This window comes from Siniperca chuatsi, linkage group LG9 (assembly GCF_020085105.1).
Source record: "Siniperca chuatsi isolate FFG_IHB_CAS linkage group LG9, ASM2008510v1, whole genome shotgun sequence".
Taxonomy (NCBI): Eukaryota; Metazoa; Chordata; class Actinopteri; order Centrarchiformes; family Sinipercidae; genus Siniperca; species Siniperca chuatsi.
The window spans coordinates 20002797-20018007 of NC_058050.1; the positions used below are offsets into that span (position 1 = coordinate 20002797).

At 38.7% G+C, this 15211-nt stretch overlaps 2 protein-coding genes across 9 annotated transcripts in view; one reads left to right on the forward strand and one right to left on the reverse strand.

The window, feature by feature from the left end:
• The window catches only part of triob (trio Rho guanine nucleotide exchange factor b), a 109897-nt gene that overhangs the window by 42704 nt on the left and 51982 nt on the right, over positions 1 to 15211 (forward strand). For 6 of the 7 annotated variants that reach the window (XM_044207836.1, XM_044207835.1, XM_044207829.1 and 3 more), the window contains 7 exons: positions 1980 to 2172; positions 3213 to 3317; positions 3470 to 3940; positions 5033 to 5155; positions 12168 to 12359; positions 13800 to 13931; positions 14464 to 14694. In XM_044207836.1, coding sequence (XP_044063771.1) covers positions 1980 to 2172; positions 3213 to 3317; positions 3470 to 3940; positions 5033 to 5155; positions 12168 to 12359; positions 13800 to 13931; positions 14464 to 14694 — 1447 coding nt within the window. Of the gene's footprint in view, positions 1 to 1445; positions 1550 to 1979; positions 2173 to 3212; positions 3318 to 3469; positions 3941 to 5032; positions 5156 to 12167; positions 12360 to 13799; positions 13932 to 14463; positions 14695 to 15211 lie in introns of those variants that run through there. The other variant, XM_044207834.1, reaches the window with a different exon arrangement.
• LOC122881535 lies at positions 5162 to 8919 on the reverse strand. Of its 2 annotated transcripts, XM_044207837.1 has the most exons (6): positions 8585 to 8919; positions 8402 to 8482; positions 8144 to 8209; positions 7954 to 8010; positions 7641 to 7747; positions 5162 to 7494 (listed from the first exon to the last, which is right to left on the reverse strand). In XM_044207837.1, exons 1-6 carry the CDS (start codon positions 8886 to 8888, stop codon positions 7375 to 7377), a joined length of 735 nt encoding a protein of 244 aa, XP_044063772.1. In that variant the 5' UTR covers positions 8889 to 8919; the 3' UTR covers positions 5162 to 7374. The 2 variants fall into 2 exon arrangements, with proteins under 2 accessions (XP_044063772.1, XP_044063773.1); XM_044207838.1 differs by lacking the exon at positions 7954 to 8010.

Consider the following 15211-nt stretch of genomic DNA (forward strand, 5'->3'; position numbering starts at 1 on the left):
ATTCAAACCCTCCCCCTCTCATTTCCTCCTAGCTCTCTAGAAAAATCCATTACACCTTATGTAGGTTACCACTATTTAGTAAGACTCCCTTCTCTCACTCTCACATTGATAATGTCTAGTTAGAGTGGATCACTTCTAATTAAACAAGGTGTCATGTGGATTGCCACTTCTTTTTTCTCTTTCTGTCTTAAAAATATGTTAGTTTTTCTTTCCTGTCATCTGCGCTCTGTAGTTCTGTGCAGGCTGATGTTGATGTTCAAGTCTAGAAGCACCTTTCCTTTCCTTTTCCTCCACATTTGACACTTAGCTCCAGGCTGCTCTGTTCGGAGTCAGTTGTGATTAGCCTGGAGGGAAGCTTGCACTCCTCTGTTCTTCTGCTTCTGATCTCCCCTGTGCTGCGGTTTCTAGTGCTTTGCAGGTCTAATGCTTTAAGTCTTTTTCACAGTAGAGTTTGGAGATTTGTCTTGAGGCGAGAGGTGGTCCAGGTCAGTTACTACAAAAATCGGGTCCATGGTTTCTCAGGGTTCCTTGAGGGCATTCTGGGATGTCCGAGGCAAAATCAAAAATACTCAATATCTGCGTATATATCAGTCAGCGGTAGTCAGTATGATGCATATGTTTATAGAGTGTAGATAGTTTGCAATTCTGTATTAAAGTCCAAGAATAAGCTATAAATCAGATGATGACCCCTGGAACAAAGTCTTTTCACATCTTTTCAGAGATGCATAAACTCAAACTCAAAAAAGGGGCAGATCAAGTCTAAACGATGAAACTGAAGGCTTGCAAGCATTGTGATGTTTTGCTGGTCATTCGTGCGCTTTTGTCTTCTACTTTTATGTAACATTAGTTGGTGTTCAGTTTGGAGTGCAGACTGCTAAGCTGAATAAAACAGTTTCATGTTAAAAAATATTTCATATTCTTTATCTTGAGACAGTCTGTCCCATACTAATAGAATGTATTAAAACCATATTCACAAATGTTATTTTTAGTGCTTTATTATACATATTATGTGGTGTAGCAGTAAAAGACAAGTAGCATGCTCTGAATCAGGACGTACTGGTTGCAGCTGCTGTACAAAGACTTCCAGGCCTCCAAAACGCTCATCTCTTTAGGAACTGTGTTAAGAGGGAAGACTAAAAAGAAAACTGTCAGAGGTGGCCAGCCATCCAGTTTGAGTCACTAAGTGTCACTAACTCAGAAGGAGGTTAGCTTCTTCTCCTCAGCTTGATTTCTCTTTCTCCTGTCTAAATATTTCTTGTCCTTGTTACATCTGCGTCTCTCTCTCTCTCTCTCTCTCTCTCTCTCTCTCTCTCTCTCTCTCTCTCTCTCTCTCTCTCTCTCTCCCTCTCCCACTCTCTCCTTCTCCCTCCTCTACACTGTTTTTCTCTACCCATTTGGCCGACCGAACTGTTTTTAGAGAGTGAGGTCAGAGTGAGTTAGAGCAGGAGGGCCTGCGTCTGTTTCTGTCTCCTAGCTAGACACATTCAGATTAAAGCCTTTAACACTGAGAAACAACCTTTTATGGACTTATACAGCAGCAGGACTCCTGGTAAGCAGCAGTGGAAATTTCAACGCTTGAATGTTTTAACTATTTTTTTCCTCCCCAGATGCTCTGGAGATTTGCATGGGATCTTTAAATCTTTTTGGCATCGTTGCAGTTATAACAGACCCTTTACAAAATTTACAATGAGTTTCCTTTGTTTTTAGTTTGTATAGTGTCTCTATTTTTGTTACATGGGCAGTGACAATGCTGTGACTCAATAGTTTGACATGTTTCTTTTAGCTCATTCAGGTTTGTTCAGTCTCTAATCAATCACATTTGATTGATTTTGTACTTTTGTTGTCACATGTTTGTACTCTTCCCTAAGCTGCCCTAGTGGTTTCATGTTAGCACAAGAAAATGATTTAAAAGTAATATATCTTCTCATGTGTTTGCTCTTTATTGTGGGATCTGACCTCTTTATTCATGTTTTCTGCAGTGAGGAAGTTGCCAGACATGGCTTCACAGTCATTGTGGACATGCGTGGTTCTAAATGGGACAGCATCAAACCTCTGCTGAAGATCCTCCAGGAGTCTTTCCCTTCTTGTATCCACGTTGCCCTCATCATAAAGCCGGACAACTTCTGGCAAAAGCAGAGGACCAACTTCGGCAGCTCCAAGTTTGAATTTGAGGTGGGTGACACTCTATATACTTTAACTACTTCTAATACACAAAACTAATCCTTTTAACATTTCTAGCCTGGGCTTTGTTGTTGTAGATGTTGTACACGAACCATTAGTGTTATAGATTCTTTTGCGTATACAGGTTTATGAATTTTTTATTGTTCTCTACAAGAGATGGAGATATTGGTAGTGTCATTACATTAATATATTTTAAAATAAACAATTAGTTGTAATTGTAATTAGTCGTTAGCTTAGCATAGCCATCGGTCTTAATTTATCAGCTCTAATTGGACTGCTGCTCAGTGACAGTGGCACTGTTCTGTCCCGTGTGGGCATGTGGTGCTGGTATATTTAGTCCTGACCCAGTTACTATGGAAACAGGATATATAGGACGCTTGTTTTTTTATGATGTCAGATATGTACTGTATTTGAGTAGGACAGAATGATAACCAGGAGGAGTCTCTGGCTGCAAAGTTCTTGCTCCTGTAAGTGTGTGATGTAGCTTGTAGTTTAAAAGAAGGTAAAAAAAACCCTCCAGTTATTATAGCATCTATACCAGAGAGTACTCAGGCAGACACCAGCTCCATATCTGACCGTTTATTTTGCATTTTCATTGTGTTTCCCTTGCTCTAGTGAATGTCAGCAGTTTTTGTTTTTTCTTCCTAAGAGTTTATATTCCTCTATTTCCATCTTATTAATGATAACATGAATGCTGCTTAAAATGTCTGGAATGTTTTGTTTTTGGTCACCCCACCTATCTAAACAGTAGACATGTGGAGCCACTGACTCTACACATTCTTTTCATAATCTAGGTTTAACAGTGGGAAATATTTTGACAAATTAACATTTGATTAGTTTAGAATATGGAGATGATGATGACTGTGATGATAATTAAATTGTGGTGGTCTGTATCCCTGTTATCCTTCCTTTGCCCATTCTTAATCTTTTTTACTTCTTTTCTTTGCCTGCATTCACCCCTCTTTCTCCTCATCTATCTCTTTATTGTCACTTCCAACTTCATTTGTCCCACATACACCCAACCACACCAGACGGTGATGGTCTCCTTAGAGGGTTTATCCAAGATTGTGGACCCATCCCAGCTGACAGCTGACTTTGAGGGTAGCTTAGAGTACAACCACGATGACTGGATTGAGGTTTGGATACTTTCTCTTTTTTGTTCTATCTTTTTTTATTTTTCAGAACATTATCAGCAAGTGTTGTCTTTTACCTATACTTGGTAAATTAACTGAAATTCAGTAGTATTTCTATTTTAGAAAATGCAGGTCTCTTTAAACTTTTATTTAAGGTGCGGCTGTCATTTGAGACCTTTGCCAGCGATGCAGCGCGGGCACTGGCACGTCTCGAGGAGCTCCAGGACACCTTGTCCCAGCGTGATCTGCCGCGAGACCTGGAGGGGGCTCGGAGGCTCATGGAAGAACATGCAGGGCTGAAGAAAAGGGCCACTAAGGCCTCGGTGGAGGAGCTGGATGTGCAGGGACGAAGGCTGCTACAAAGGCTACAGTCACAAACTACAGGAGGTGGAAATAGCAGTGAAAGCGGATACGGTAACCGCACTGGTGGAGCTAGTGGAGATTCCAACGACCATCATCATGGGTTTCATACGCATGCGGACGCACACAACCTAGTAGCAAAAGTGACGGGGTTGTTGGACAAGCTGCATGGGACTCGCCAAAATCTCCAGCAGCTGTGGCACATGAGGAAGCTGAAGCTGGACCAGTGTTTCCAGCTGCGTCTCTTCGAACAGGACGCAGAGAAGGTCAGAGTGCTATTCTTTTCTATTCCATTCTTTTCTCCATGCTATTCACATGATGATTGAAACCATACAGAGGATAAGGTTAATTGCTTCTTCACTGCCTCCTCATGTTCTTGGCCCTTGGTGCTTTATGTTAATATGTGCCCATGTGCAGTTTATTCTTGATACATACAGGTATTTCAGGCCGCACAGGAGCTAATCTGATGCGTGATCATGCATGCATGCCAGTCTTAGCTGGGTATTTGAAAACATTACATTATTCCAGACATTTAAGTCCTCAGATCAACTTTCATCCCCATGTAGGCCAGATTAGTGAGGCTGTGTATGTATATAGTGGTATATAGTGGTAAAAGCTTAATAGATGAGGTGCATTGGTGGACTGGAACTACTGGCCAGTGTTGATTGAAGGTTAATGTACAATATCCTGATAATATATATATATTATGTTTTTGTCTACCTGTGGATTTATAATTTGAAAAGCTTTTTTAGTCATTTAAGATTAATTTGTGTATGATTTTTGTGTGTATTTAAGCCCTACTTTCTATCTTGGTCAAATATTGTCTGAGCTGTGTATTTTGGTGTGGATGGAAACAGAGAGTAAATGAATGTGTGTGAGTGTGTGCCTGTATGTGTCGTCAGTGTTTCAGGAGAGTGTGATGTTGCGTGTCTGGACCTGAGAAATGTAGCTACATGACCTGTGTTGAGCTGGAGGCAAATGCAGAGGCCTGCTATGGAAAGTGTTAGAGTTGCAATCACACACACCTTTTCCATACACCAAACATGTAGAGAGAGGAACAGAAAGAACACACTGCCACATAAATGAAGGGTACACTACACACACACACACACACACACACAGAGCTTGTTCTTTTGTTCCTGCTTATTACAGAGGAGCTTGAAGATGACTTGCCTCTAGAAGTCAGTGCAGTGATGAAAGGTTTTGGTTAATTACAAAAACCAAACAACAGGCCCTCTCTTATTCTCACAGCTGAGTGAGAGTGAGCAAACTGAGTAAACACGACATGGAAAGACCCTTTTCATTTGAAGTGCATTCTATAAAACTAACTGCATTTTCTCCCCCTCTTCGGTGAATAGATGTTCGACTGGATCATGCACAACAAGGGGCTTTTTCTCACCAGTTACACAGAGATCGGAGGGAATCACCAGCATGCTGTCGAGCTGCAGACCCAGCACAACCACTTTGCTATGAACTGCATGGTAAGACGTTGTCTTTGTCTCTGTCGTGCACACACACATGCACAGTAACACACTCACGCAGGAGATGCAGTCACAGACTATTATCATTACTGTCATTCACAGTAACAAGCTAAGGCCTCCCACCCTTGTACAACCACCACACACACAAACATACACCACTTCTTTTTCACAGGCTTTATCCCAAACCATCCTCTCCCTTGGGCTGGGACTCGCTGTAGACTGATATTTTCTGTTCTGCCACTGTCTCTCTCATATTATTCAGCTGTTTTCCACTCTGCCTCAACTCTTCCCCCCCAGTCATCTCTTGTCACAGTGCTGTTCCCATAATTGACCCATATTGCCTCCCTGCCCTTCCCATAGCTGTGTGCTGCCCTCTGCTGCTCTGCTCCACAACCCTCCCTGCCCTCCTGTACCTTACTGTAGTCTGTGGAGCTTTGCTGCTGAATAAGTATAGCTGAGGACATTATACTGTATCAACTCTGCAGTCTTACAGTGCTCTGCTCTACTAGTTCTTATCAAAACCTTTAACCCCTCAGGGTTTTGCCCACTAAAAACATACATCATCATTCCCTGACCCTTCCTTCCTGTTTGTTTTTGTCTTTCACCTACCAAATATCATGCACTGCACTATTTGCCTTATGTTGTCACATTTTATTTTTTATAACATTTGCATCATAATGCTGTATGATCCCAGTCTGGCAGATATAACTACTTGCAAAACAAATTTGTTTTGAACTGAAATTGGCTTCAGAACTATCATAACTAAAACTTAATAACTACACATGTTCAGCTCGTTGCCTCTAATTTGGACAAAAACAACCCAACCCTTACACAGGAAAATGTGTTAAATCACAGATGCTATTGTTAGTGTGACAAAAGTGTAGCCAAGGGAGAATGGGGCCCATGGTCCAAATCCTCCCACTCACAGTGTCACAAATCACTGGTGTTAAGAACCAAGTGCAATGACTGGTGTCAACATGAGGGCCCAGGGGCAGCTTCAGTGACCACCCAAAGGCAAAGTTGTGTCAACACTGCAGGTTGATATGAACCAATAATTCCTGAGACAATAGTAGTAGAAAAGACAGATGGAGCTGTAGTATAAACTCACACATATATTCACAGTATACTGTACACACACACACAAACAAACACAGTCGGGTACACTCAGTGACCACCGCCCCCTCCACCCATTCTTCCACAGGAAGTAGCGTTTCCCCTTCCTGTTGCCTGCATGGCTGAATGGAAAGACACAATGTCAGGGTGCGTGTGTGTTTATGTGCGTTCATGCAGAGATACTGCCTGTGTCGTCTTTTTTCTGTGTGTGCGCTCAATATATGTGAAAATGTATGGGAGACTAAAAACAAGATGAAACAACACAATTACCTGTACACGTTTGCCAGTTTCCACTGATGTCTAAACACTGGCATCACTGGTTTGTAGCTGCATCAACATTGCTTTCTCAATATTGTATTACTGATTATTGCTATAGGCATGGAAATTCATATAAGCATCATCAACTTTAAGTCAAGATTTAAACCAAATGCTAATGGTGCCTGTTTGCAATTATGTAAGTGATAAAGTGCCATGCATAATACAATAGATGGAGTTATGTTACTATTATGCCCCCTATGGGAGACACTTAACAAATGCAGTTTGTGAATGAATGAGTTTTCTACCTTTGCTATTATAGTATAAATGGGACATGGTTTTATATTGTACCTTTAATTAGAATTGATAGTAACTAATTTAAGTAATAAATCCACATTATTAACAACATAAAATATATTAAAATGCAACTAACTACCAACTTCTCCCACTGCTAATTTTAAAAAAATCACAACATCCTGGTATGTGTTGAACTGTCCACACTCATTTTACAGCTCTGGTACATCAAGAAAACCCACAGACAGTTTAGTATGTGTATCTTTCCCTCTAACATTCAAAAGTAGATTTCCTTGGCTTTGAAAACACTGGAAAAAATCTTGCACACTTAGGTAAAGATTGAAAACCATTTATTAGTAAACATCTTCAAACTGCCCTTTATGGAGTTGGACATGAGTGTATATATAGATGAATTGCTAAAAAGCAGGAATATATGGCAGAACATAATATATCACACCTGTACAATAAATAGCACAAAATAAACCCAAAAACATACTGACAAATAATCAACACATTATAACTTGAAGGAAGTATGACCTGAACAAGTGGTCATCCCTTTATATTGTAGATGCATTTCCAGCAAGGCTACTTGTGCATTTCCAGGAGAATGGGACTCTGCATTTTCCATTTTCTGAGCTCTTGCGACCCAGATGAAATGATTTTCCTTTCATTTGCCACTGTTAGTGCAAATAAAGTTGTTAATTAAGATTATGCCATATTATACCCATAACTTTTTAATATTGTGTATAAATAAATAAATAAATAAATAAATATACACATGTGTGCACACATAGACACACAAATCAGCAAATCCATTCCTTACCTCAAGCACTTCATGATTTAGTATGAACAGGTCCTGGCCAGTTAAACAATCATAGTCTTCTTTGTTGGAAATGTGGTACATTGATCTGGAGAGGTTTCTCAGATTGTCTGTAAAGATGAGTTTAGTTTTACACTTTTTTTTCACTTTGATGGGAATGTTAGCTTTTATTAAATGTTTGATCAAGGATTTGTGCTGTTTCTTTCATAGTTTTGTCATTGTATTATTATTTTTTGTTTTTTGTGTACTTTGTTAAAGAGCAGTCATTCTTAATTTCTAGCTGTCAACATGAATCCTATGTTCATTGACCACTCACCTATTTTCTCAAGTAGTTTGACTACTTTTTCATTCAGTATCTCAGACAATGTGTCATCTGTTAATAAAGAGATGTAAACATTTCTCAATTTGGTCTCAGACAGAGGCCAAGTAGAATACACATTTACAATTTATGCATGCACATATATTTCCAGCTGTCAACATGAATCCTATGTTCATTGACCACTTACTTATTTTCTGAAGTTGTTTGTCTACGTTTCTAATCATTGTCTTATGAGTCTCAGACAATGTGCCATCTGTTATAAAAGAGATGTAAAGTTTCTCAATAAAGGGTTACACTTCAATACAAGACAATGCGAGATTATATATTAATGCAGTGTATATGCAGTACACTTTTTTTCCAGATTTTGTCACATCCTTTTTGCTCCTGGGGAAACGTCTGCTGCATCTTTAAGGTTGTGATTTCATAAAAGATAGTTCAGACTCACTGTAGAAGATCAGACCAAGCAGCCCTCCGAGTAACAGAATACACAGCAACACCAGACACACTGTAGTACACCTGAAGAAAACTAATCAGAAGATAATATAATGTTATTGTAATTTACCATTATGATATGCTAGTATTTTGTTTGTCTGTATTTGTATTATTTGAATGTGTGTATGTACCGTACCTAATTGGAGTGGTTGCTTCATTCCTCGTCCACTGTTTGCATTCGCTGGAGGGCATCTCATAGTGATGTATCTGTCTGGTAGAGGGCGGATGGGGGGTCGTTTAGTATTTGGGTTTGGGGTGTTTTGCAGCGATCTCGTAGTTGCAACTTCCTCATTTTTCAATTCTCCTTTCTTCTGTCGTCTTGAATTAGGGCCTGATTCATGCACTATTGAATCCTCTTTTCCTTTTAAATCAAAAACAAGTGTATCTCCATTTTCATAAGTATCGTCATGTTCTGATGATTTGTCAGCCTCCATTGTCATGTATTCATTATCAGCACTGTCTGGTGCTACAGGCCCCTCCATTGTTGAATTGTGTCTCTATCTGTATGTGACTGTGTTATATATGCATAAAATACCGCTGTTGATTCTAATGACTTAGCAGGAAGGACTTTTTTAGTGGGAGGGACTTCATGAGACCAATTTAAATTAGTTTCATTGGAAGTATTGGACAGAACAGTACCCTGCCTAAGGCAGAGGCTCTGCCTCTTACCAACCTCAACTTATTGCATTTTGTGTATGTAACCAGATCACCAGAGACAGAGATAGGTTCACCTTCTGGCAATGATGCCAGGTTTGATTAGTCTCTGGCAGGTGTTGTTATAATGATTTATTGAACATTACACTCTGTATTCTATTACGTATATAAAGTCTACAAAAGCAATCATGAAACTTTAATGATCCTTGTGGGGGAACTGGGTAATTCAGTAGCAAATTGTAATAGATCGCAAAAACAAAACAAAAAGGCTAAATATTTGCACATGTTATACAAGCTACACATGGGATACTTTTAGCACCCCTACATGTTCAGTAGAATAAAAATGGAAAACACTGGAACAGTCCTGAAGGCATGGAGATGATTTGCCTTCAGTTTGTACACAGAAGATATTTTATTGAGATTAGGATTAGTTCCACAACACTGGAGAACTAGGTGTTGTGACATTGATCTGTGAGATAAGAAGTCTACCAGTGAACAGTGCCAATTATTCAAAGCTGTGTTCACATTGTTTGGGTGGCTTGTCCATGTTGTTGCGTTGTTGTTTTTCTTTGCATTCTGCAGATGCAGCTTATTAATGAGTATATGCAAGTAGGGGTACTCTCAGTGCTCATCATATGGGGAAAAGCATAAATCAGTTGGAGCATGTTTTCTCAGCAGTGTAACCTCTGTGCTCAGTTTAGTAATCTCCATTCTCAAAGTAACTCTTCCTGCCACAGAAAGCAGTTAGTTTTTATGATATTTGGCCTTCAAAGTAAAGGGACTGAATTTTGAAAAAAAATCATGGGAAAAGAAAGTAATCTGAAAGACAACAAACTCATAATTTGCCATTTGTTCCCATACAGCAAGCTTAGTAGCAGTCTGCTAACTCACTGGTTTTCTGAATGTTTGGGGCTGTGTCTGAACTTACTCCCTTGTTCACTCATTCTCCATTCCCCACATAATAAACACTCAACAGCACACTCTACAAGGAGCAGTAAATTGAGATTTCAGGCACTTAAATCATCAACATGTTGTGCCTTCACTAAAATGTGCAGTGTCACATAACATTAATTAACACATCTACCATGTTTACTGAAGGATTTTTAGCTACAAGTATTGTGCATATTATGGACACTAACTTGGCCAGAATTTTTGAGGGCCCTACTGTATATAGTGCATACATTTTACACTTAGAATCTGGACTGTAGTATTTGGACACTCAGGGCTACAAGAAAACACAGTGCATTAGGTAGCAAATACAGAGTGATCTGGTTATAGCCTGGGTCTCCATTGCCCTTCTGCAAGATAGGAAGTAAGTTAAGTTCTGCTCTTGTGAACAGTTGTTCATCTGATTCTGTTGTTCATTCACAAAGCGAATACTACTGTGGCCTTATTTGTTTTCCTACTCTGTATATTGATTGATCTCTGCGTCAACAGTCCTCCTATTCCTCCTCTCCCTCACTTTCTGTCTTGCTTTTTCTCTTTTTCTCTCTCTCGCTCTTTCACTTGCCCTCATCAGGTTTGAATTAAGAATACCTTCTCCCTATCTTTGCCCCACCCCTCCCCCTTTCCGTCCATCAGTTTTACATTAAGACTTTACCACCCAGTGTGTTTGAGTACTCCAGCCTCTGTTATTTAATCTAATTTATAATGTCCTGCAGATGGCTCAAAGGCTTTCAGGCTTATTGGTTGTGACTGTGTGTGTTCTCCTTGAGGTCTTTTTGTGCATATGTCCTTTCCAAAAATCATCATAGTTTCCTGTGGTATAATATCACATAAGATCTAGAGTAGTTCAGAGATAATTTTCCTGGTTTTTTTTTGTGTCTTCATACAATGTATAATAGGATTACTGTAGCTCTACTGTGCACCACTGTTCTTTTGTGTATCACAACTTCCCTACTGCTGTGTTTTTGAGAGCACCATACTTCTAAGCACATCACTGTCCTTGAGTCAACATCAGACTTTATCTAGTGCTTTTGATGTCCCAGTGTCAAGATTTTCCTGGATTTTGGACAGTGGGGAATGTCTCTGCTTGGTTTGCATGCTACAACTGCTACAAGTAAAAGCTATTCAAAACCATTTCTAAACCCTAATTTAAAAAAACCCCATCAGAAATCATCTCAAAGCCTTAAAGATTAAACAAAACAAAGCACGAATCCCGCATCTGCAACTTTGATGAAAACTCATAATTTGTGTTTCTAGAGTCACTCCTGCCAAGACCCTGCCTCTGTTTGAGGGCTGTAGCTGGTGTTTGGTTAATTTTTCCTTCCCGTTGTGATTGAAACAAGCAAACTAAGAGCCATAATAGGCTCCAGGAGCAGTAATTGAATAGAATAATAACAGGCTGTTAACACAGTTGTTAATTAGCGTTTGCTGATCCGTGCCTATCTACACAAAACAGCTTGGAGCCCATATATTAAAAAACACTGAAAGGTTAAGAGGCAAATGGGTTTCTTTTCATTTTTCACATGAGGTATGCCTCCCAAGTGAGTGACTTTTTGATGTCCACAAGGCTGTGCGTGGGTGTGTGTGTGTGTGTGTGTGTGTGTGTGTGAAGGGGAGGGGTAGCTTATGACCAGGGTGCATGTATTGACTTTTATTCTCTCTGATATTACTCACTGTGTATGTTAATGTAATTGTGGCTACTATATTTCACAAACACACTTTGATTGCTTTGCAGAAGTACAGTCAAGATTGGCTGTTTGAAGACATAGTTGCAGCTTTATGCATCATGGCACCCAAAATGAAACCACAACACCACAATACTTTAACTGGCAGCCTGTTAATTTACCTCGGCAGAATGCCCAATTATTAACATTACACGGAAAAACATTGTTTATATGAGTCACTTCGGCGTCAGAACAGCTGTCTATAGATTTAAACCGCTGGACTTTCATTGTAACAACTGTTAGCACACGTTACTATTCACTGTGTCTGCTGGTCTGTCTGTCAGTCTGCCTATCTATATACAAGAACTTGTAGTGTTTTATTGAATTAAAACCAATCAGTTTTGGTATGCATTTTAATCTGTGCCATCTTGCTTCTCTGTCTCTCCTTAAACAAAGAATGTGTATGTGAACATCAATCGGATCATGTCAGTAGGGAACCGGCTCCTGGAGTCAGGCCACTACGCCTCTCAGCAGATCCAGCAGATCTCAGGACAGCTGGAGCAGGAGTGGAAGGCCTTCGCTGCAGCACTGGACGAACGCAGCACCCTGTTGGAGATGTCTGCCAGCTTTCACCAGAAAGCAGACCAGGTACAGACATGCAACCCTGATAGACACACAGAAAATAGTACAGTACAGTTCTGATGATGTCAACAGGCTGAGTCATCACTTACAAAAACACATCTACATATCCATATATAATCATCCTGCACACATATATATATGAAGTTTTTAGTTCTTACATGCATACAGTGCATACTGCGTAAATAAGAGGTGGAATGGAGCATATTAGATCTATTACGGCATGTTAGAGGCTGACAAGATTTTCTGTCATTTGTGCTTTCCTGAATAGTTTAATATCCAAACCGTATTATAGTTTTATACACTTTTAAAGAAATATATATTTAAAGAGAAAGAAAAGTAAGGAAAAAAAGGGCTCCACTACAATTTACAAGCACTGGGGTTGCTTTATCCCTAATAGCCCTAAAAGACCATTTAAATGATCAATACTACTTTCTGTTGTTTTGCTTACGGTTGCATTAACAATGCATTAGTTAGTTGTTGACACCTATTGTTTGCTTAGTGGCCCCTTTTCTGTACAGTCTTTAATGCTCAAGACTTCCTTGTAAGCTATTGATATTTTGTTTGGTGGACAGAGCAGTGTTACAGACAGGATATTGTATGTTTTCATGTTATATTTGTGGCAAAATTGTCTCTACTCTCTCCCCTTCCCCTAACAGAATAATAACTTTTCGTTCATTATTTCATCAAAGCTTTCTACAGAGCTCTCTGCTCTGCTGTCTCTTTTCTATTTGTTGTAACTTTTCCTCACTCTTCACTCACACTTCAATCTCTCTCTTTCTCTATTCCTGTCAGCTGTCCTGTTTCCAACGTACCAGTTAGAATGCCAAACCTTTATGTAGAGCTAGTTTAGCTGGCTATCAGGAGCAATTCGCATACAGTCATTATTTTTCTTTGTTTTCATTGGCTTATGGTAGGAGTGTTCAATGGGGAGCAAAACTGTCTGAACTCTTACATACATACTAATAGTATGGACTTTGTTAGTAATAACCATAGACTGTATATAAAAATAAATATACATACAGTCTATGGTAATAACATGTGCAGTGATAGTATGCAAAAGGTGTGTGTGAAAAATACAAGCAGTATACTCCATAATATAATGTGTGTGTGTGTATATATATATATATATATATATATATATATATATATATATATATATATATATATATATATATATATATATATATATATATATATGTATATATGTATATATATATATATATATATATATATATATATATATATATATATATATATATGTATATATATATATATATATATATGTATATATGTATATATATATATATGTATATATATATATATATATATATATAATATTATATAATATATATAATATTATATTATATAATATATGTAGGTCTGTGTTATACAATGTTTATTGTGTAGTGTATTGTAATTGTGTATTGTGTGTGTTCTCTCCCCCAGTACATGAGTAAAGTGGAGCCATGGTGTAAGGCATGTGGTGAAGGAGAGCTGCCCTCTGAACTCCAGGATCTGGAAGACACAATCCACCATCACCAGGGACTATATGAGCACATCACCACTGCATACTCTGAGGTTACTATACACATTCTCTCACACACACGCATATGCAGGCACATGCAAGTGATCATGCAAAACACAAACTGCAGAACACAAAATAGGAATGAAATTATCCAAATCATGTATTCAAAATATACACACATGCCTTCAGTACAAAACAAACTCTACAATATAAACTCTCTCAATGATCAATTCATTTGTGTTTGAGTTTTACAAGTTAAAACCAAACAAATGACATAAAACCACTGATGGAAATTGGAGTACAGTAAAGTCCTTTTTAAATGTTTTTCAAGTTGAACCAAATGAGAAAAGCAGTTTCATGAATTAGTACCCGTGTATCTTTTTTGGAAAGATTAGATGATTATGTTGAATCTGTTTACCAAATTAATTACCTTCCTGATTATACCAATAGATTTGGTTATTTATTTACTACATGATTAATGTGTTTTCTCCAACTTCATTTCTGTTCAATGAGGAATTTAGCAGAGACAAGTGAGATACTTGATAAAGTTTTGCAATATGTCAAACTACACATCACCTTTTACAGGTAAGCCAGGATGGGAAGTCTCTTTTGGACAAACTGCAGCGACCTTTGACCCCAGGAAGTGCTGATTCATTGATGGCATCGGCTAACTACTCCAAGGCTGTGCACCACGTCCTAGACATCATCCATGAGGTGCTGCATCACCAGAGGCAGCTGGAAAACATCTGGCAGCATCGCAAAGTCCGCCTGCACCAACGGCTGCAGCTGTGTGTCTTTCAGCAGGATGTACAGCAAGTAAGAGACACATACACACATACAGAGCAAAGTCCAACTACAACGAGACTTGCAGCTCTGTGGGCTTCACATACACTCACACATACACGTACACAGCAAAGACTACAGTAGAGAGTTCTGTCCCATCTTGCCTCTATGTTTCAATTAAGCTCCCTGCACATTAAAGCTGTCTATAACTAGTCCATTAAGTAATGTAAAGCACTCCTAATGTACAGACCTATCCTTTCAAATATTTCTACTGAAATTAATCAACTTATTTAGCTTTTCACAAGGCTTGTTATTATGTGGCTTTTTTTTACTAAATTCACATTGGTGCTATTGAATCTGTAAAACGTTTGTTTTTTAAAGTAGTTGAGTAAGGCTGGTACTGGGAAAACATTAGGCAAAGTGAATAGCAACAAATATATTAAGTGTTGCTGTCTTACTATTTTTTAATGGTTATAAAGACCCAAGATATCTTTGTTATTCTGCAAGCATTCTATACTTGATAGCAGAGGGTGTGATATTAAGATATAAT